The sequence below is a fragment of the Dipteris shenzhenensis genome, chromosome 23 (assembly GCF_047967505.1).
Source record: "Dipteris shenzhenensis isolate YYH24624 ecotype China chromosome 23, Dip_SZ_1.0, whole genome shotgun sequence".
NCBI lineage: Eukaryota > Viridiplantae > Streptophyta > Polypodiopsida > Gleicheniales > Dipteridaceae > Dipteris > Dipteris shenzhenensis.
Genome location: NC_141618.1, coordinates 29,674,698 through 29,697,812, shown reverse-complemented (window position 1 = coordinate 29,697,812; position 23,115 = coordinate 29,674,698). Strand labels below are relative to the sequence as shown.

The 23,115-nt window shown below is 38.8% G+C and overlaps 1 protein-coding gene across 5 annotated transcripts in view; it reads left to right on the top strand.

Moving 5' to 3' along the window:
• Positions 1-13,428: 13,428 nt before the first annotated feature.
• The window catches only part of LOC147887233 (RNA-binding protein 1-like), a 35,077-nt gene continuing 25,390 nt past the window's right edge, over positions 13,429-23,115 (top strand). For 4 of the 5 annotated variants that reach the window (XM_087394660.1, XM_087394662.1, XM_087394661.1 and 1 more), the window contains exon 1: positions 13,429-13,567. In XM_087394660.1, coding sequence (XP_087250786.1) covers positions 13,483-13,567 — 85 coding nt within the window. In that variant the 5' untranslated portion in view covers positions 13,429-13,482. Of the gene's footprint in view, positions 13,568-21,008; positions 21,132-23,115 lie in introns of all 5 variants that reach the window. The other variant, XM_087394663.1, reaches the window with a different exon arrangement.

Below are 23,115 nucleotides of genomic sequence, written 5' to 3'. Positions count from 1 at the left end.
CAACAAATGTTGTGAGGCAAATGTTGTTCATGTCTTGTCTTTTTTTATATTTGTTTATGACAGTTTGACATGTAATATATGTTGATTCAATGGGGAGTTGTTGCAGTTGTTGTTTTCTCTTAAGAATGAGAGCTCTATTTAGCTGATGATTTGTGTTTATGAAGGAAAATTCTCTTATTGTTCTGTGCAATGGTAAAGATAAAGTAATGAAAGATGCTAATTGTGCGCTCATTTGTTGTGCATGCAAAAATGTGTTACCCATTGTGCGCAATCTATCGTGTGTGTTATTGTCATTTTCTATGCAAGCTTTCATTGTTTCTTGGAGACTTATTGTTATTGTATTATCCATTTTTGTCATATATGAAGTGCAATATGCTGTCGTCGAGTATGGATCGATAATGTATTGTATGTCCATGTTTGATTGCCACAAAAAACTCATTTCATGATTGAAAGCATTTGTGAAAACATCTTTTGGTTATCTTTTTAAGAATAGTGTTGTTTTTTGAATTGATGACCGTAGTGCTAGTATATATGTTGAAATGTCAATTCCAATATCGACTATCCATTCAACAAATGTCATTTTTGTGTCGAGTTCTATACAATTTATACTTGTAGAAATAGATTGATATATTTGTTTATAACTATGAAGCATGCTTTGTGATAGAGGTTCCAATATCATTGTTTCATGTAGTGGAGACTTTGGATAGTGAAATCTGCAGTTGTTGCTATTGTTTTTTTTACAAGTAAACGTGTGTTTATGTGTTTGTATGTCTTTAATGTTTGTTGGTAGCAGGCTCTTGTCGCATGTTATGTATTTGTCAATAAAGGAGAAAATTTTCGCATTCTCATGAATACCATATATAGGTCCATGTTGCACCCATAAAATTCCATGTTTGTGCTAGCTTCCTCTGTTTTGGAATTCTGTAACGAAAAAGTAGTCCATGACATTTTCGAGTAATCGTTTGTCTTTCGAGACAATTTTCTCATTCTCATGAATACCATATATAGGTCCATGTTGCACCCATAAAATTCCATGTTTGTGCTAGCTTCCTCTGTTGTGGAATTCTATAACGAAAAAGTAGTCCATGACATTTTCGAGTAATCATTTGTCTTTCATTATCAAATTTAGTATTTTCTAGAGTTTATGTGTGTGATATCTTGCACATATCATTGGGTTGTCTCTTATTAGTTCTTTTATTGTGGGATTTGAGTCTTTGTCTTTCTGTTGAGTTTTGTTGTTTTTTGAGTACTTTTGTTGTAGACATCTTGTCAAAGGTTCCCATAACATCCTTTGCATATATTATTTTATTTAGTAGCGCTCCTTTACGTAGGCAAACCCAAACTGATTGCATACCTTATTGATTAAAACTTTGATCAATTTGAAGAACAAATTCTGTATATTTTGGGAGAAATGCAAAGATTTGTGTGTTAATTCCCATTTTGCTATGTCTTGATATGTTAGCCTTGTGTTCTTAATTTGGCTTTCATGTCCAAAAAACAGTCTTGGAAAGTTTAGTTCTTCACTGTGTTTGTCTTGAAATAAACCTAATGGCATGTTGTCCTCACAAGGAGTGACATATCTAACATCTGTTTCATAATCCACGACTCGTTCAACTGTAATAAGATTATGTATGAATGTGTTTGTATAGTTGTCATCGTTTTCCTCACCATCAACCTCGTAATTTGTATTATATTCTGTCGTCGACTGATTGGCATACATTATTTGTTGCAAATGTTCGTTCCATTTGTCATTTATTTCAACATTGTTAGCTTTATACAGTGGTGTTTGAATAAGGGTATTCAGTGCTCGCATTAGGACATTCGGGCGAACTTTTTCGAGAAGATATGTACTCTTATATTGTAGTTTTTTCTTGATTCCAAGAATTATGGATGATTCTTCATTAATGAATCATGGTAAGATATGATGTACTTTGCTTGTATTGGATACAACATTAACAATGCTACCTTGAACACCATATTGTCCACCGTGATAGTTTCCTAATTTGAGTGAATGCTATTCTAGGGGCAACCAATTGCTCCTCGATGTCATTTAGAATTGTTACAATAGTTATTGCCGCATTTTGTTGAATTTGGGTTGGCACAACGTATTTCGGTAATGTCTTTGCACGTATGGCTTTCTTACATTCTATGCAAATGCATTCTGTTTTTGTGCAAAATGGTATTTCATATTGTCTTTTGGCCATTATCCAAGCATGTGCTTCTTCTTTAAGATATACAGTTTGTTTTTTGAATAGTAAGCGCTCACAAGATATGCATGCATTTATTGGAGTATCTTGAATTGCGTTAATATAAGCACATACATATATTATAGGAGTTTCAAATATTTTTGAGTACGCTTTCTTTTTCTAGTTGTCGAATTGTCTGTAACAGTTGGGGTTATCATTACTTGTGTTATTTCTGGAGGATAAGGGCGTTGCTTGGTTCTATTGATGTGAACCTGTTTTGAGCTACGGGTTGTTCTTTCAGTGTCTGGATTGTAGCATTGTCTCTATTTTTTAAGTTTGAGATTTTACGCCTAGTAGTATCTATACGTATTGCAGTCAATGGATACATTTCGCGTAAGGTGTGGACTATGTCATTTGTTGAGTTGTAGTTATTTGTTTCAATAATTTCTTCCAAGCTAAGGAAGAAATGCATGCATTTATTGGAGTATCTTGAATTGCGTTAATATAAGCACATACATATATTATAGGAGTTTCAAATATTTTTGAGTACGCTTTCTTTTTCTAGTTGTCGAATTGTCTGTAACAGTTGGGGTTATCATTACTTGTGTTATTTCTGGAGGATAAGGGCGTTGCTTGGTTCTATTGATGTGAACACTGTTTTGAGCTACGGGTTGTTCTGTCAGTGTCTGGATTGTAGCATTGTCTCTATTTTTTAAGTTTGAGATTTTACGCCTAGTAGTATCTATACGTATTGCAGTCAATGGATACATTTCGCGTAAGGTGTGGACTATGTCATTTGTTGAGTTGTAGTTATTTCTTTCAATAATTTCTTCCAAGCTAAGGACCATGGCTTTTGTCCAGTGAGTGTTCTTCTTTTTGATTGGTTGCACCATGCCTATGTATACAAACATCTCAGGATGTTTTATTATAGCTTACACTTCTTTTGTTTGATTTGAAAGGTTTGTAGGCACTAAATTATCATATTTAATTTCGTCATTAGTATGGTACGGTTTTGGATTGAAACCGAAAGTATTGAGAATAGAACACATTGTAAGAACAGGCCGTCGACACAGTAGTAATAATGATCATGTAGCAATCCTTGACAGTATTCTTTAGTGTTGTTGATGTGTAAGTAAAGCTGTTTGAAGAGGTTTGATTTAAAGAACTGTAGCCCCCATCTCTTGTGCGCAAAAGCTGTTGTATGTAGCAATTTGCATCCTTCGGAGCAAACTATTTTTTTCAGTGCTGTAGGAGTTATATGAAAGTGCAATACATAAGATATGGATGTAAATACACATTTGTTTTGCAGATAAAGGTTGTAGAAAGAGTCGTCAATGTGAATTTTGTTCAAGGAAATGTAGTTGCTTTTTTGTGAGTATCCACTTTCCATAGCGAGAGGTGTAGCAGAAGTTTGTATGTACAATGCTTGTGTGGAGATGTCTTCTGGAATCACTTCACGAATGTGTGTACGATAATTTGAAAAGTATTTGAAAGCAATAAAGTAAAGTGTTTAGTTGTAATCTCGCATGCTATTCGAAGATAACATGACAACTTAAGAAAATGTAAGATATATTATTAATGTCTATGGTGTTTATTATAAATCTCATTTTTTCGTTATATAAATCTTGTATTTTCTACTATTAAAAAAATACGAAACTGTTTTTTGAGTGTGAACATGAGGTTATTGACAGAGCATAAAATCGTATGTAGTAGAGGTACATAGGATAAAAACTATTTGTTCAAAAAGAGTCAAAAATTTCGAGAAAGGGTTGTACAAGGAAGGAAAAGCCCATACAGTGCAAGGTTTTGGTCTTGTATAAGTAGACATGATTTTTCATTATCAAAATGTAGATGCTAATAAGACAATCGCTTCAAATAAAAACAAGCCAAATTTGTAAGAGTATGTCATGTTCTTATGTTAAAAGTAAGTCACTCTACTTTTGGAGGATAATAAAGCAAAAAATAGGAAAGACAAATGGTTGTTAAATCTACTGGCAGGTAATGAAGTTTAAGTACTTATAGTAATTTTTTGAATTATTAGCAATTAATGAGTACTTGTATGAAATTTTTGTGAGTGCAAAAATAAGAATTATGAGAATAAATCATCATAATTAAAATATGAAGAAGCATAAAACTTTGATAAACCATGGAAAAGAAAGAGTAAAAAAGTTTATGTACTTAAAGTAATTACTTAGATTTTTAAAAATTAATAAGTACTTATTCAAATGTTTTCCTTCTTAAAATTAAAGCATTGTGAGCACAAAATTTCGATGGGTACATGATTTTTTAATATTGAAATGAAATATTGTAGTTCAAATTTTAAATACATTGAAATATTGAGAAGCCATTTAAGAGTGAACTTTACATTATGCTAATAACACATAAAGCAAGAAGAAACGTTGCACTTTTTTCAGTCCAAATGGAAATAAGCCATATATACAAGGGTATGTCATGCCTTTTTATTAAAAGAAAATCATTCTACTTCTGAAGCAAAGCAAAGTATAAACCAAGGAAGTTAGATAGGTGTTAAATTTATAGGGCAATACATTTATATGAAAACTCTGCAAGTGTATAACTAAGTATTATGAAAATGAACCATTGTACTTGAAATGTGAAATAGCATAAAACTTTGATAAACCATTTAAAAATGAACTTCACATTACATATAAACAAGACATTTTTACAAAGCTGTATTATGTCCTCAAAAGTGCGATGGGCTGGCTATTCTTTTTTACGCCAACATTCCTTAGTATAAAGTGACAAAAACCAACAGCTTTAAATCTTTCAGCAATCTTCACATAGTCAGAACGTTTATTGCTCCAAAATGTCAGCTGCTTCAAACAAGGAAAAATCAAAATAGGTTTTTTAAGGATAAGAAAGAGGCTAAGACGCACATTACGCATAATGGTTGGAGGAGACATAATTGTAGCAAGCAAGTACCGTTATCAAGTCCTCCGCATCCTCGCCATCGTCGATAATCAGCTCATCCATCTGTCGGATTGAACTGCCAACCTTGATGACCGTAACTGCAACTGTTGCCAAGGGGAGATAATTTACATGGCCTAAATTTATTGCTAAGCTCCTTGGATTCTTCCTTGTACTTGCAAATGGTCATTGTTGAGATGAACATTGGATTAACTGTAAATGGGTCACACCGTTCAATTCTGGTGGAAGGATCAAAAACCAATGTGAAGTCAACCGTTCCTTCGTTGTTCCGAGTATTTCTATTACATACAGAATAGTTGGTTATTATGATACAATCACCAACATAAAGGGTTTTGATGAAATCCGCATAGTAGACCTCGCCTATTGCAAGGGTGATACAGCCATTCCCCTCTCTGTCATTAAGATCTAGCTTTAAGCTTTTGGGGTAGCCAACATTTTGTAAAGTCCATGTGCCATACTTGTTAAGAACTCTTCCTTCAAAGATTCCATTTCTAACAGATAAGTTGATTTCATCAATTGATAGAGGCCTATCAATCAGAGAATACTCAGTGTCTATACTTGCTTGGTCCGATGATTCTAAGGATAACATATTGGGAGATCTCTCATCCTTTGTGGCCTCAAACTTCATTCTCTTATCCTCTATCACATCAACATTCAGAAAGTAGCACTTCACGGAACATTTGTCAATGGTTACGATAGTGCAACTAGACAATTCTACATCAGCATCATAGCCACTAGCGCTTCACCCTGAACAAAAGAGTTGCTCGTCTCTGGAAAAAACAAGCACTACTCTAAAATTCGTAAGTAGATACTGTAAATTTACCTTATGAACCATTCATCACCACGAAAGTACTATTTCTATACACAATTAAAAAATTCAGATTTTAAAATGCTTCTCGGAATAGCACTTTAAAAAGATAAAGCAAAGGTAAAAGGAAATTTTTGCCATATATATTTAAAGTGTCTTATAACATAAGATGATTTTAAAAAAAACATTAATATATTATTGAAAGTAGTATGTATAAACTACAGAACTTGGTTTGAAAGTGATATGTACAACAGTATGTATACAGTATACTGCCTACCTTGAAAGTGCTAACCGTATAAGTGCATGTGTGTACTTATAAGCTCCAAAAATCCTAATGCCCTTGTGGTTTCGTAGTACCAAGGCTTTATCATACTCTTGTTTTTGATTTTTTTGTACTTGACAACCTTTTTCTTCTGTGTCTTCTTTCTAGAATTGATGGATCTCAAGTTTGAAGATCCATAAGAATATACGGTGTCTAGAGACACTGTTAGAAGTAATTGCTAAAATTGAACGCTTTGTGTTGAGCTTCTAAGTTGTTAAGACAGTGCATCAACAGTGTAGTACTCTCTCAGTGCAACCATAAAGCTTGATTAAAAGTAACTGCATGACAATACAACGTATTATCAAGGCATACATTAAATAGTTCTCATAGTTTAAGTGAAGAAGCCATTCTATGCACATTTCAACTACTATATGAAATTCAACAATAAGAGAGCATGATTTATTGTTTAGAACGAGTACCGACGAGCGACGTGCAATCGATTCAACATTGAGATGAACAAAACTAGGTATGCATGCATTCGTAATACACGAACCAACAACTGATAAATCTGAAATATAAAACACTTGTGTTATAATGTAGTGCTGCAAACTCATTGATCGAAAAAAACCTGCTCGTAAGTTATGTCTTCTGTCTTCAGTATGTCCTGCTACTACTTTGCGTAAAAAAAGAGGGTACAAACATGTACACCAATGGTTGCTCGCTCTACTAAAGCCACCCCAAAAACAAAAAAACCTAATTGGAAAAAAAAGTCTTTATTTTGTTCGAAAACTGACTCTTTATATCCAAGTTGTGAGAGCTACTTTGTACATCTCGATTCTAAAAGCCAGTGTCTACGTTTACATGCAGTTGGGCTAAGCCTTTTCATTTCATCAATCTGCATGATACTCCTACAATTGTACGAGATGCACGGCATACGTAGTAGTAATATTGGATGACGTGGACTGTATTGACCATTAGCATATCTCTTGAGTTTGAATGCCCAATTTGTGTGGAATGGGTACTGATGCTAATGGATGGTACAATGTAGTCCAACTGAAGCTGTAGCCCATACTTTAACATGACACATTAAGGTAGGAGCTATTATATGTGACTGCGAGGGCTATGTCACTATGGATGGCTCTAGGGATACAGCAACAGCCACCTTTAAAAGGCATCTTGTAGACATCCTGTAGACATCTTCGGAAGGAATGCTAGTCAAACACACAAAGAAAAAAGAAACTAGAAACCATAGCACATGGTTTTTGGTAACAATCAAGCTTAAGTAACCTCAGATGGTTCAAACAGACAAGTATGATTCTTCGAGACCATGCATTCAGCAACTTCAGATTCTAACTCAATTTAGACGGTAGCTACTTTTAGTCAGAAAGCTTCAGGGATTAGCACACTCTTCCTCAGCTTATGTAACCTCTAGCCTATGTGATGTTTAGCTCTTATACTCAGTTGTTGGTATTCCTTGACTCAATTTGGAAGGTAGCTAGTTTTACTCAAAAAGCTTCAAGGACTAGTTGAGTCTTCCCTAGCTTACGTAACCTTTAGCCTGCACGACATTTAGCTCTTACACTTAGTTGCTATTGTAAGGAATAAAAGTCTTTCGATGGGATGCAGTCTTCTTGGGCCCTAGTGCTATGTACACACCCACACTTGCATCTAATTCCTATTTTAGTCTCTCAATGGTGCATTGACTTTGCATGGGGCTTCTAGTCTTTGTCTCCCCACTCTTTGACCTCATTTGGATTTACATCCATGGTCACCTTACCTCAAGCATCCTTGACATCAATGGGCTTCAAAGCGTAAATTACTTGCTGATGGTGGAGTGTGGGTTTCTATGGACTCATTAAAATCTAATTCAAACTTGAACAAGAAGCACACTGTATGAAAGACATGGACCAATAAGTGGCTTTTTGATAGTTTCATTAAAATACATTATCTCGCTTGGCTTCGAGCTATGTTAAACTAAGACCAACCATGTGCATATGTAAGGTTCTCATATGAGAAGAAAATAATAACCTGGAAATGAGTCAAATTTGTCAACAATTGGCTATACTATAGTAGCCCAACATAAAAGAGCTCAAAACTCAGATTCAGAGCCAAAAACCTCCCATAGATAAGCAGAAGTCTGAAAATTCTACAAGGGTGTATGGCAGGTCTCATTTGAAAAACCAAAAAGGCTATTCTTAACCTGCTGGCTCATACCTTCTGACTGCCACCATAACTACAATAATAAACATCCAGATATTGGTGGTACTAGGGCTGTACATTATGAGCATGTGGTGTCATTTGCAGGAATGACAACTTCAGCCAAACTAATCTGTGAACCTTTCCTTGATTTGTTGTTCAATCAAGATCGATAGAGGCTTGAATCAGGATATATAAAGGCCAGGGATAGGTCAACAACACCGTTTGAACGGCCAACAATAGTGGAGTTCATATCCTGTAAAGGGAAGCTACCACATACGGGCCATGACAAGGGAAGCTAACGCAGAAAATGCATAAGAGAAGGAGAAGAACCTTCCAATGAAAGAGCGAGAGAAGAGGTAACCAATGGGTTGTCAGTGATTTACAAGAGAGGATATTGTGAGAACGAGATGGGCTTACGCAAATAGAAAGTGAGAGTTCATGCCCACCAATAAGCAAGACAAATGTCTTCCAGGGCAGCCCAAAAGGAATGATGGGAAGTTTTGACTGTTAACAAAATAGTAGTGAGAAAGCCAATAAGAAAGATAAACAAAGATGGGGAGCATTTGGGATAACTCAATTTGGGACCTAAAACTAAATCAGAATGAATTGTTGCCACCCATTCAAACTATGATACTACTACAAGTTGTGTTCCTCAATTTTCATAAGAGACTGCAAGTAGCCTAGACTCGAGAGGCGTAATGCCTTCATCTATAGTTCCTTGTTGATTGAACAATACTTTAACAACAGAACGAAGACAAAGAGGAGATAGGATTAGCACCAAAGGAGGAGGAAAACCTTTCGATGCATTACAAGATGAAGGTAATCCTTACAAATGTGAAATGTGGCAACACTCCCTATTCTATTTCCAGAGCCAAATGCTTGAGCAGTAGAAAAGTCATCAATAGGTTACCTTCATCACTAGGAAAGTCATTATCGTTAATACATGAGCTTCAATAGTAGAAATGTCACTGTCATAAGGAAGCAATTCATCTATCTGATTATCAATGGGATGCCTATAGTGATAAAAAGTCCAACAAGAATCAATGTAGCTTGGTTAAACTTGTGCAAAAGAATTACCATAAACAGTAGCAATCAGGATTAAAAAGAGCCCAGGAAATGTATTCTTGGTTTTAAATGGGTCTAGTAAAGGAGTACATTCCCTATGGACTAACAGTGAAAGAGATCTTTTGTAAAAGTCATAAACAAAGTAAGTTTAAAATCAAAAACTTAGATCTAAGAAAAAAAGAAGATAAATTTGATCTATTATTATGATACAAAAATAACCTATTGATAAATAATCATATGATCCATATCATTCAATAATTGAACTTAAGTATGCACTTGGAATTAAAATCATAGAAACCACAACGTAATGCAATATACATTCACAAATTAGAGGTTTCATATTACATAAGACACATGCAGCTGATGCGAAAGTACCAAAAGCTGTTGCCATATAGATAAGAAATTAACTATAAATAGTAGCTGCTCCAAAGCTGTTAGAAATAGATGCTATTCTACTCAGGATTGAGAAAAATAAGACTCTGCTACAAATAATTATCTTCTTTACGATAGCTTGGCTTGATTTGGACATATTGAAAATAAGCCAAGTCACTGTAGTTACCAGTAGCTCCACCAAACAACAGTGGGTTGGCAATTCCCTATGAACCCCTGCCTAAAGTTTATATATGAACATACAAGATAGACTGAAAGACTTATATCTTGGTTGACGGTGTGTTTTTGCTGTTGTTTCACTCAAATGATTTGTGGATGCTTCAGCTTGGAAATTTAGAGCCCTTGGACCTCCTGTACAAAGGCCAAAGACAACGATCCAACCTGATTCTCACATTGACAAACATTTGAGAATCAGCAGATGGTACTTTTAACATTTAATATAGAAACTTGAGATAACATCTTTAATATCTGACCTCAAACTATAAACATGTATGGACTATGTGAAGGTATAATTTATACCCCATCGCTGACCTCAAGTGTTTTTTGTTCCATGCTATGTAAACCAAAACAGACTTTATTAAGAAGCATAACTCTCGCACGCTATGGCCAACAAAGCAAGCTTCATTGGAATGCAGGCCTACTGTTCAACCCCTCAAATTTGAATTAATTAATCAAAACCAAATGAACTGCAAATTAGTTTTGCACACTTTTTTGACGAGTATAACAGTGTTCCATTACCTAAATAAATGAATATACTAGGCATGTAAACAATTGTTTCTAACATCTTTATGAGACAACAGACATAGGGGAGTCGTCATAATTATGTACCATACTTAGGGACCATGGTCCCTACATGTTCCACAATAGCACATGCTTTATTAGAAGGCCATCACTAACCAAATATAACAAATGTCATCCATTGGATAAGTCCAACGAGATGAACTAAGTTTGCATTGAAAGCCAGAGTTTGGTTGACGATGATCCACATAACAGAGTATATTTGAAAAGCATGGATGAAGACAAAATTGATTAAGAAGCATAACTGCTGTTCGATGTCTCACACACTATGGCCTTTGTCACGCTATGGGCAAAAAAGGAAGCTTCATCGGTATGTAGGCTTACTGTTCAACCCCTCAAATTTGAATTAATTAATCAAAACCAAACGAACTACAGATTACTTTCTAAACATGCTGTTCCGACACAAAATTTAATTGGAATAGTATAACACTGCTCCATTACCTAAATAAATCAATACATTAGGGATGTGAAGAGTTCTTTCTGACAACTTTCTGAGAGAACAAATACAAGGGAGTCATCATAATTATGTGGCATACGTAGGAATCACCATGGTCCCTACACATTCCACACGTTCCACAGCAACACATACTTAATTAAAAGGCCATCAGTAACCAAATATATCAAATGTCATCCATTGGATAAGTCCAACGAGATGAATATATTGAAAGCCAGAGTTTGGTTAGCGAATGATCTACATAACAAAGCATATTTAAAAAGGGCGGATGAAGACTCCTGTAGGAGGTAAGAAACAATAAGTTAACTGTATCCTACAACAAACTTCGGATCTTAAGAAAGTAGAACACTTCACACTTTGAGGTGTGCTCAAGCGAATAACTTATATTTGATTTCTACCAAATGTTCCGTTAGCAAGAGAGGATCAAAGTTTCGTTAACAAATCAGCATAATAAGATGGTATATTCCAAATGTGCGGACCAAGATTATTGTAAGAGGTAAAAAACAGTAGAATGACTATTCTACAGCATACTTCAAAAGTTAAGAAGCAGAGTGCTTTGCATTTCGAAGTGTAGAAAAGAAAGTCACTTAAGCTCTATCCATATAGGATTTGCTACAAACTATGTGTTCAAATAGTGCCATCCACAAAGGTCCTCTATCCTACAACAAACTTATGACCTTAGGAAAATAGAACACTTCGCACTTCGAAGTGTGCTCCAGTGAATAACTTATATTTAAATTCTACCAAACATTCCGTTAGCAAAACAGGATCAGAGTTCCGTTAACGAATCACTATAATAACATAGTATATTCCAGACACACAGACCAAGATTGCTATAAGAGGTAAAAAACAATAGAATGACTATCCTACATCATACTTCAGAAGTTAAGGAAGTAGAGCGCTTTGCATTTCGAAGTGCAGAAAAGAAAGTAACTTAAGCTCTATCCATATAGGATTTGCTACAAACTATGTGTTCGAACAGTGCCATCCACAAAGGTTCTTCCATCTAAAAGATAAATCATGACCACACAGTACCATAGCAGGTAAGCGGTAAGGTACATGCAAACTCTCCGTCACTCAAACACCAAAATACTTGAAGAAAACAAATGCATGTTTCATGCATGGATCATAGACCAGACAAATCATCCGCTTCCAATCCTCTGTGTGATAACACCCACAAGCTCCCATAGTAAAAATACTCGAATAAAAAGCAAAAAATCAACCTATCGCTAGTAAGACCCTTACAGGGCCGAAAACACATTTTTCATTTTGCGAAACGAGAAAGTTCTTCGCGGGGTGCTGATCTGCGAAACGAGAGAGTTCGAAGATGTTTGGAGAAGGGTGTGCTGTCTGTTACACAAAAATAGTATGTATTGATCGGCTTGGTCTTCTGATGATGCAGAGGCCCTTGAAGATAGTAGTAGGCTCGAATATCGCCTGTTTGCTACTTGGGGCTACATGAAATAGGGGATTTCTATTAAGGTTGTGCATGCATGTGGTATTGTAGTGTTTGGTTCGTGTTGATTGACGGGTCTATATAAGGATGGGACTCAGATTGTTCAGTCTGCATCGGTTGGAAGTGGCTTCTTGGTTTGCATTGCGGGAGTCAAGCTGCAAATGAGTGTTGTGGACGTCGACATGTTTGAGATGAGAGGTGCTATCTTTGTCTTTTCTGTGTTGTGTATGAAATCGTTGCTTTGTGCGTAAGAAATTCCCAACAATATGAAAAAGTATTGTTGTGTATTGTTTGGTGGACTTTAGGTACGACAGAAGTCCGAATCCTTTGTGATTGCGCGTCTTGCGTTCTGTATGACATGCATGTCGGTGTCATCGGACAGAGGACTGGAAGCAAACGATTTCTGTGGGCTGTGATCCATGTATCAAATCAGCACCCCGCGAACACAACTTGCTATTAACCTTCTTAAAACACACCACACAACACACCACATAACACACAACGCACCACACAAAGCACCACACCACACACCACACTGTCACACAGCGCACTCACAAAGAGACATTAACAAAGACCAACTAACCTAAATACCTAAAACCTAAATTAACATAACCCTAACCTCCAACTAACGCGACCCTCACAACCACTAAAACCAACCACAGCTACCCAAAACTCCAACACTAAGGTCCCGCTAACCCAATCAACCACATGTAACCAACAATGTAACCCTAGGATCCCGCTAACCGAGTCAACATTGACGAAATGCACCATTTTGCTAACCGAGCCCCCAAAAAAATCAACCTATGACTAAGACCCTTACAGGGCCAAAAAGGATGAGCAAATTAAACAAGCACAGAGGGGGGTTAGGTTTTTGTTGTTCTTCGTGTTCTTTGCCTTCGTCTCCACCGCAGTCTTGTTATGGGCGACTACTGGCGCTTGAACGAGGGCCAGCTTCGTCTCGCTACTTTCCCCGCCCCCGCCAAGCGTCCTCGCCCTGATTTCGGTCAGTCATCCCTCCATTAAATTTGAATTCGCCTCTCTGCATTTCCTGTTTGCATGCCCCCCCTCTTCAAACCACCCGTTCTTTGCTCGCTAACATCCTTTTGGTTGGTTGGCCTATTTAAAGGCCAAAAACGGCACAAGGCAGCCTGCAAGTCAGCACCGACGTGAATGACTCTAGGGTTAGCGCCAAATACCTTGATCGGTATGACTAACGAGGTAATGATGGGCTCATAGGCCGAGGGCTTGAAACGTTCTTAGTGATGGGCTTAAAGGGGTCTAGCCTTTTGACTCTTTGGAGGAGGGTGGTTAAAATTAGTAGGAAAAGATAAGTGGGAGGGCCTAATCACAGGGGACAAGGGTGGTGCAGATTGACCGTGAATAAGCCCTTGGGAGGCAAGCCCTAAATCATGCCTATATAAGCCCCTTGAGCCTTGAGGCAAAAGAGCTCACTTTCTACATTCACAAACCAAGTGAGAGCTCAGACTTCTTCATTTCTATAGCCTCCCAAGCCTCGACAACACTCTCCACGTTGAGGAGCACAAATCTTATCGAAGGAGGGGGGACACCACCATGATTGCCAGCTAGACATCAAAGTGAAGAATACGAAGGTTGAAGAGACTCTAACAAAGAAAGCAAATCTGAAGAAGTTGAAGGGCCTCGATCTCAGCCCACCAATGACGTTAGGCTTTAAAATGGCACGAGAGTAAGCATATCGAGACGAGACTAGAGAGACATGCGTCGTACATGGATTGGGGAGAGTCGAGGGGGTTGTTTGTGTTTGATGTATTACACCCCTGCATCAGAGAAAACTTTGAGAAGAAAAAATATTCCCCCCTTTCCATCCTCTTTTCCTCCTTCCACCCTCCTTCAACTTCTACATGGAGGGGACCAATGGTTTGCGAATGGCCCACTGTCCCCCGAATTGGTTGCACTTCACCTGCTTGAGGTAGTTCCATGAATTGCCTTGGAGTTCTGCTTGACTGAAGCCTGGCCATCGAGGCCATTGCAATATTCCTACGATGCATAGACAAAGACATTTCGTGCAAAGGGACGTAACCAGAATCTCCTTGCATCACTGGACATTTATTGAGCTGATTATGGATATGTAGCTGAATCTTAATTTGGCTCATGTGGACTACGTTAGAAATTTCACTCTTGTTTGCACTGATCTGCAAAATAATATGTGCCGAATTGCCTTGACTATATGCAATGTGTTCCGAGGCTTAGGGCAATTGGATTTTAGTTTTGTTGGTCGATATTCTGATTTTTGTTTTCAGCCACATAGAAAATTTTGCTAAAAGATTGGGGCAAATGCATTAATCCTTCTCCAAATTATTTCGAACTGTTGGAACTATTGTAATATTAGATTCACCTCCCCATTTGTGAGCCCCCATATGAAGGGAGCACTTTTAGGAATGTTTATAGAAAAATTGATTGTGATTCAAATATTATTTGGTTTGACCGTTGTGTATGGCACATTTTATATCACTAGTGGAAACTTCTCCAACTAAATAGACCATGTCTCAATTAGCTTATTTTTGCTATATGGTTGAAAAGAAAAGCCAAAGAAGTCATAAAAGCCAATATTTTTTTCCTTTTCAATCAAGGGCTAATGATGGAGGCCCTTAATGGACTAAAAGAGGGGAAATTCAGCTACTTCTCATCTTATGGCAATGTGCTTGGTACCCAACCCGCTAAAAAGCTCATTAAACTTTAAAATTAGAGTTCTAGTTTGTCACTATAGCCTTAGCAAGCTCACCTAGAGGTGGTGACAACTCTATGGGATGAGGAGGATGACTTATAGAATAGGATGGGATAGAGGGTAGAATTAGGGCTCCCATGAGGGCAATAGATTGGTTGACACATGTGCATCATACTGACTTCTTCATATTAGATTTAGGCTAGTGTCAAGGACCACCTTGGCTAGCATCAAAGGTTGGGAGAGACCTTGGACAGAGGGAGCTGCAAAGGCTGGTACAAGCCTTGGTACGAACTAGTGTGGCATTTGCCATTAGCAAAAGGATTGCACAGTAAGCTTGCATGGCGGTGGAAGAACGGGGATGCAGAGTATTCTTGCAACAAGCGTGGAATAGTAGGGATAGATTGGAGCAGATGGCAGGTCTCAGATTTGAGGGCATGCCATATCTTATGGCAATGTGCGTGGTACCCAACCCGCTAAAAACCTCATTAAACTTTAAAATTAGAGTTCTAGTCACGCTAGGCTTAGCAAGCATCCTAGAGGTGGCGTCAACGCTATGGGACGAGGAGGATGACTTATAGAATAGGATGGGATAGAGGGTAGAATTAGGGCTCCCATGTGGGCAGCAAATTGGCTGCCACATGTGCATCATATAGACTGCTTTGTATTAGATTTAGGGCAGCATCAAGGACCACCTTGGCTAGCATCAAAGGCTGGCTTACTAAAGCGATCGACTATTACCCAAATCATATCATGATCCATAGTTATGTGCTTCCAATGTCTTTCTTGAATGGGTAAAGGCTGTAACAAATTTGGGTTTTCCCCTCCGTCATACTTGGCTTTTTGACATGATAGACAAGCTGAAATGTAAGTAGTAGTGTCCTTTTTCATGTCAAGCCAATAGAGATGTCTTTCCAAGGCTACATACGTAGCCACAATGCCTCTATTGCCACCATAGGGTATTAGGATTTTCTTCCAACACTTTAGACCTAAGTTCTTTTGTTATGCATAATTTTTCTTGCATGAATAAGTATCCATCCCTGAGGTGGTAGGCATGGTGAGTGCCTCCCGTTACCAGATGTGCCCAAATCTGAGAGAAATCAGCATCTCCCGCATAAAATTCTTTAGAGGATGTCAGTTCATGATGGTAAGTGACTGAAATGTTATGAATACTTGGTCTACAAGAGACGGCATCTGCCACTACATTTTCTTTTCCGGACTGTACTGGATCTGAAAATGAAAGGACTGCTGAAAAGTTGACCATTTCATATGTTTCTCTCTTATTAGAGTGCTTCAAGAAATATTGAAGGCTTTGATGATCAGTTTTTACTAGGAAGTCGATCCCTAAAAGATAGTGTTTCCAAATCTTCAAAGCATGAATTACATCTCGTAAATGTCATAAGGCAATTCAGAATCCCTTAGTCGCCTTCTTTCGTAGGCCACTGCATGCTAATCTTGAGTCAGAGCAAATCCAATGCAATCGCCACTTGGGTCAAAGCATGCTTCAAATTTTGAAAGGATACCTTTTCCTTAGAGGTCCATCTAAACTTGATATTTTTCTTGATGAGGTCATGAAGAGGGGCAGCAAGCTCAGCAAAGTGCCAAACGAACCTTCAGTAATATGAGCATAGACCCAAAAAGGATCTTATAAGCATTCCTTCCGTTGGGCCAATCTACAATTGTCTGTATCTTGGCCGGGTCCATTCGGACACCTTCATGAAATAATGTGTCCAAGCTAGTGGATCTCGGTTAAGAAGAATTCACTCTTCTTTTCATTGACGAGGAGAGCATTTTCAGACAAGACATGGTATACAAATTTCAAATGCTCTCTATGTTTTCTTCATTCTTGCTGAAAATGAGAATATCATCAAAGAAGATTGCTGAAAACTTCCTATGATCTCTAAACAGCCGTTCCATGAGCCGATTAAAAGTGGTTGGGGCATTGGTAAGGCCAAGTGGCTTTACTAGATACTCATATAGTGTGAAAGTTGTTTGGAGTGTTGTCTTATGAATATCTTAGGCACAATACGGACCTGATAATAGCCACTTTTAAGGTCTATGTGGCTGAATATTTCAGATCCTCCCAGACGATTAAAGATATCTTCTATTCGAGGGATCGAGAAGTATTTCGTAATCATATAGTGTGAAAGTTGTTTGGAGTGCTGTCTTATGAATATCTTTAGGCACAATACGGACCTGATGATAGCCAAAGTCATTAGTAAATAAGGTAAACCTAAATTCAAAATTGGAAAACTAGAAAAGGGAGTAAGGTGAACATGCCACATAATATTTGCCAACCATATGTATGTCAAAGATAAAATCATAGAGATTTGGCTTACCATTGGAAGATAATTTTATGGAGCATATTCTCAAAATTTTACCTCTATCATATGAGAGCATTGAGGTTGTACTTATTGCCAAGAAAATCACCTTAGATGCACTTATTGCACTTTTGGTTTATGAAGAACCTAGAAGAAGTAGACATGATGGAAGCAATGTACTTGGGGCCTAGATGTCTAAGGCAAAGCTCAGCTATAAAGGTGAGAAATTTCACCGTATGGGTCAAATCTTGAAAAAGTCATTAGGGGAAATATGGACTAAAAAAGGGCCTCATAAGGGAGAGATTAAGAAGGGTTAACTCCTTCATCTCCAGAGGAAAAGGTAATGGTAAAAGGGAACTTGATTTATCTTTATGAGGCTTGACTTATTTTTGGACATTGAAGATGCCATCTAATGGCTTGCATGTAATATCATTTTTCCACCATCGATCGTGATTCCTAATCTAATGGTTCGCATGCCACGCGTCTTCTAGAATGTTGATCATCTCTCAATTCAATGGCTCCCCATTGACCATGGAGGCACATGTGGTGGTGAGTCTCCATTGTATATATGGGATGCAATCCAAGGGCTCGTAGATGGCAATCTTTCTTCTGGACTAGTAAGACAAGAGAGCAAAAAGTAGAGCTAATGGGTCGGATCAAGCCCTTGGCCAAGAGTTCTTGAACTTGATTTTGAAAATTTTATTGTGTTGGGCTTGGCTAACTTTGTAAGGAGGTCTATTTGGCGGTGATGTTCTAGGAACTAAGTCAGTCTTGTGATCTTCAAGTCTTTCAGGAGGGAGATGACTAGGAAGTTCTTGAGAAAAGCAACTTGAATATTCTCTAAGAAAATCTAGTCTTTTTTGAGATTCTGTCAAGGCCACACTTGGATGACATGTGTCAACCTGGCCACCCTTGGTTAAGATAAGGTATCCTAGTGGTTGGTCAATGCTCAAACTAACCCGAGTCACGTTAACCTTGGGTCATCTATCTAGACAAGGTTAGCCACAGTTGGTCACTTTTATGCCACGTGGCAACTCTACACAGGTGCCATGTTGGCACCTCATCCACACCTTCCACATCATCACACATGTGTCATGTCATCATGACCAACTTGGCAGCATCCATGTCAGTAGTGTCACGTGGCACACCCTTCTGCTAAGGCACTATTTTCTCTCCACAGACATCAATGCATTTGGCATGCGACCTCCACTGCCACATCATTTTGGATCACCCTCTTGGGATCAAAATTTGGCCATTCTTTTGGGAGCCATAACTTTTGATCCAGGTGGAAATTTGCGGTGATCCAAAAAGCAAAAATGATCACCAGATTGTGCTCTACGCATTGACTTTTTCCCATCCCATCATCATTAAATCATCATCATCAAAACCACCTCCTAATCCATTGTAGCGTACCCAGCACATAAAATGAATCTAGATAAAATTCATTTGCTGCATGTGACGCTTCGATGCGTAGTCTAGCTATAGACTAGCACCACCATAGAGGATATCCAACTCCACCAGAAGTTGTACATTGCCACATTACCTTATTAGTTCCCATCGGTGTCAGCCCCATTCACTTCTATCATCGGTGTACACATTCACATCTGCCAACTGGTTCAGTTCTCTTGGTGATTGGCAGTTCAGCGCTTTAGTGTGACACTTGGCAAAGTGATCTTCCTTCTCGAATTCATGATTATTGCATACATCTTGCACACATGCCGCTGTAAAGTCACACATTGTTGAATATTTTTGACATTGGTTCCTGCACATACACATCAACCTTGTACAGCCTCTTGGCTACACCCAACACTCAGTCTCGATCCTTGGCATACACATATTCTCACATGACTTGGTTTTGATCGTGTAGCGTAAGCCCCCCAATGGCATCTCACACACAATGTTCTCATGGGTAGACACTCATCGGTACACAAGTAAGCCTCTTGGACAGAGTGCCAGACCGCCTCCAGCATGGACTTGTTTGAAAGCCCTTTGAAAGAGGAAGCCAATGCGATCATAAGCTCAACGAATGAACTTCAGAGTGTAAAGATAAACCAGAATTTCTCAAAAAATGATTATAATTTTATTGTTAAGACCACATATGATGAATTGTATTGTTAACATCACTTATGATGAATTGTATTGTTAGGGTAACGCATGATCGGACATATTTTAGGAGATGGTGTTTGGGTGTTGATGTATTTCACACATGACTGAACATTGTAGCAGTGTCTACCCATTTGATTGGATCAACTTTTATGGTTGTCCATACCCTCGATTGGCCTCGAAAACAAATACGATGGACATGAAACTCAAGTATTTATTTTGTGCAAGTAATATGGGAGGGGGCTAACTTTGTTCAACAGATTTGCAGTGACTAGTGTTTTGATTTGAGTTGGTCCCTAATATCAACTTTAATCCTTCTTATCCAAAGAGTCTCCTTGCTTTTTAACCATTTCATTCCTTTTGTGATTGTTTGATCGTCGTTGACCTTCCCATGCCATCTTGGCGCCTGAGATAAATAGATAACATGCTTGTGTTAAAATTGAAAGAATTCTGTTGCCTTTTCGAAAGTTACCTTAGCTGCCAGAGACCTCAGAGGTATGAGCTGTGCTAATGAAGTTGTGGAAGGCAGTAATCTGGCCACAATGAAGCATCTGGGATTGTATAGGCAATAGGTATAGGGTTCCTGGTTTTCCTAGCAATGTCAGGATCAGTGCTATCACTGATTTTGAAACATTTTGTGTGGGAGAAGCTGTTACTTTCTTTTGTGCTTGTGTGATTGTTGACCTTTCCAGGCCATCTTAGTGTATGAGATAAATAGATAACCTGCTCTTGTGTTAAGACTGAAACAATTCTGTTGCCTCTTTTAAAGTTACTGTAGCTTCCTGGCAAAGGTCAGAGACCTCAGAGATATGAGCTGTGCAAAAGTTGTTGTGGAAGGCAGTAATCTGGCCACAATGAGCCATCTGGTTTTGTATAGGCGATGGATAAAGAGTTCCTGGTTTTCCTAGCAATGCTAGGAACAGTGCTATCACTGATTTTGCAGTCGACAGAGAAGTGGAATTCGTTCGCATCTATAATCTTCCTGCTGCAAGGCTCACAGTCGAGCTTTTGCATTCAGTGTTAGTAGTGGCAGCGGTTTTTTGCTGCCATTTGGGAGGGAGGAGACTTCTATTTTAGGACTCTTCAGCTTGTGAATGTTTGGGAATGTTCCTGGATTCATCTAGGTATATATTAGTAGTGGCAGCGGTTTTTTGCTGCCATTTGGGAGGGAGGAGACTTCTATTTTAGGACTCTTCAGCTTGTGAATATTAAGCTTATGGACTGTATCTGTAGCTGTCTTCTTGTTGTTTAAGGCCTATTTCCTGAGATCTTATTGAGGGAAGCTTTCTCTGAAAGATCTGATTTTTGTTTGTTGTCAGGGACAAACTGTTGATTAATGCCTTTGGTATTCCTTAAAATCTTTGGAGAGCTTTGGCTTACAAAATGATGCAGACTACACTCCCGTGAGTACCTAGTCGGTGTTGAGAATTTCAAGTCACAAGGTGAGCTTCAGCTTCTTTGGCTGGGGAGGGGGTTCTTCTTTTTTCTTGATTTTCAGTTGTGGGTGGCATGTGTCCCTGCTTTTGCCTGTTTTGGTTTGTTGTCTTGGGAGATTTTCTCTGATATGTTTTTCAGTTGGGGAGTTTCCAGGGGGATTTTGTTAGATGTGTCACTATTGTGGATCATGGTTTATGATGCTGAAGTGGCCCTTTTATTGGGGGCGTAATGTTGAGTCTTTCAAAGAGCTTGCTCATGAATCTCCTTCTGTTGAAGGATCTTGCAGTGTATCTGCATTGAAGGAGGAAGCTTTTAGCATCCTTCATGCACCTTTTTGGTGGTAACAAATCTTCAACAATGATGAATGAATATGGCCTGTATAATGTTGTTTGCCAGGAAGGCCTGGCTTGTAAGCCAGAGCAAGACTGATTTCAGCAATTAGTAGGTTGCACTGTGCACGGTGGGTGAGCTTTTGTGTTCTCATCAACGCTTTTTCCCAGCATATTGCCAAGGCTGTGAAGGCACCTCCTATGGTTTTATGGGGAGGATGTTGGATGTAGTTCCTTTTGGCATTCTTTGCTTTTTTCTGGACGAATTCTTGTGATCATAGCATACAGTCATGAAATTGCCTCCTAGCCATCCTCTTTAAGAAGAGAAGTTGGACCCAGCGGCATTCTTGCTCATGCATTCGAGCCTGGAAGTTTGTGTGAACCTTTTGTGTATGCCTGTTGTTCTAGAGCCTGGAAGTTACCATGTCCATCCTCACATACAACACATGAATCATGAAGAAGTATATGAGGTGTAACCTCCATGTTAAACACTGGGCATGCGATTATGGCACGGAGACCAGGGGTGCTTAAGGATTGAGATAGATATGTCAGAGCATGTACTTTATGCCGTGGTTTGAGGCTTCGTCTGTGGATTCTCATGAGGCAGAAGCTGAACACACTTTGCTTATTGTTGTTTGTGGTGTATAAGTCTATTCAGTACGGTCCAGCCTCCTGTAATGTATCCGCCAACACTCCCTCTGTTGCAATGAATGTCTTTGCATCCTCCCACGCTTCCACCTCTGCTAGATCTGTTGTGGTCACTACTGTACCAGAGGCATCCAATTGATCCTTGGGGTTCAGTTCTATGCCCATGGCCACCTTACAAATCTTCCTAGCCACCATGTGGTTCCTTATCTTCACCTTCCAGATCAGGTAGGTACTCCCGTCTAGCTTGCCATAGTCTCAAAGCTGGGTTATGGCATGCGCGAAGCCATTTGATCATGAAGGAGGTGAAAAGTAATTTAACAAATCGCACTCTGCTCACCTTTACTTTTCTTGAAGTACACCCTCCGAGTTGACCTTTGATCCACTCCTTGTGTTGATCTGTGGGTCCTTGCAGCTCAATCAGCTTTCTTGGCTCTTCCACCTCTCTGAATCAAGGACTGGCTCTAATACCAAGTTAGAGAATCTAAGCATGTACCTCTAGCTCAAAGCCTAGATTCTGGCACCTTGTTAGAACATGTGACTGAAAATAAGTTGTCCACGAGATCATACCTGAGAACTATCTACACTACATGGACAGCGGATGCTGCTTAGATCTGAGGCCACAACTGCTGCCCAATCTTCCTGTCACTCGATGCTGCATGCCTGTCAAATGAGGTCTTAAGTGGCTTAGGTAGGAGCCTCAAAACTCTCTTGACAACACCCTTTCAGCCCCTTGTGTGGTCTGTTCACCATCTGAGATCTTCACAATGGCTAAGGCCTTTTGAGGCTGCTGCCTGCCTTTGATGCACGTGGTACCCATCTCCACCTTCTGTTGTGCCTCTGCAACTATGGATGGATTCTTTGCACCTTAGTGCCTCTAATGAGCACTCCTGAGTGCGTGCCCAAAATGGGGCCTTTTATATTTTTTTCGGGCGGGAGGGGAGGGTCCTCTGATTGGATCCCTGTTCTGCCAACTAGGGTGGAGCCCCGAGCAGTCTTCTGGTTGCCACTCTGT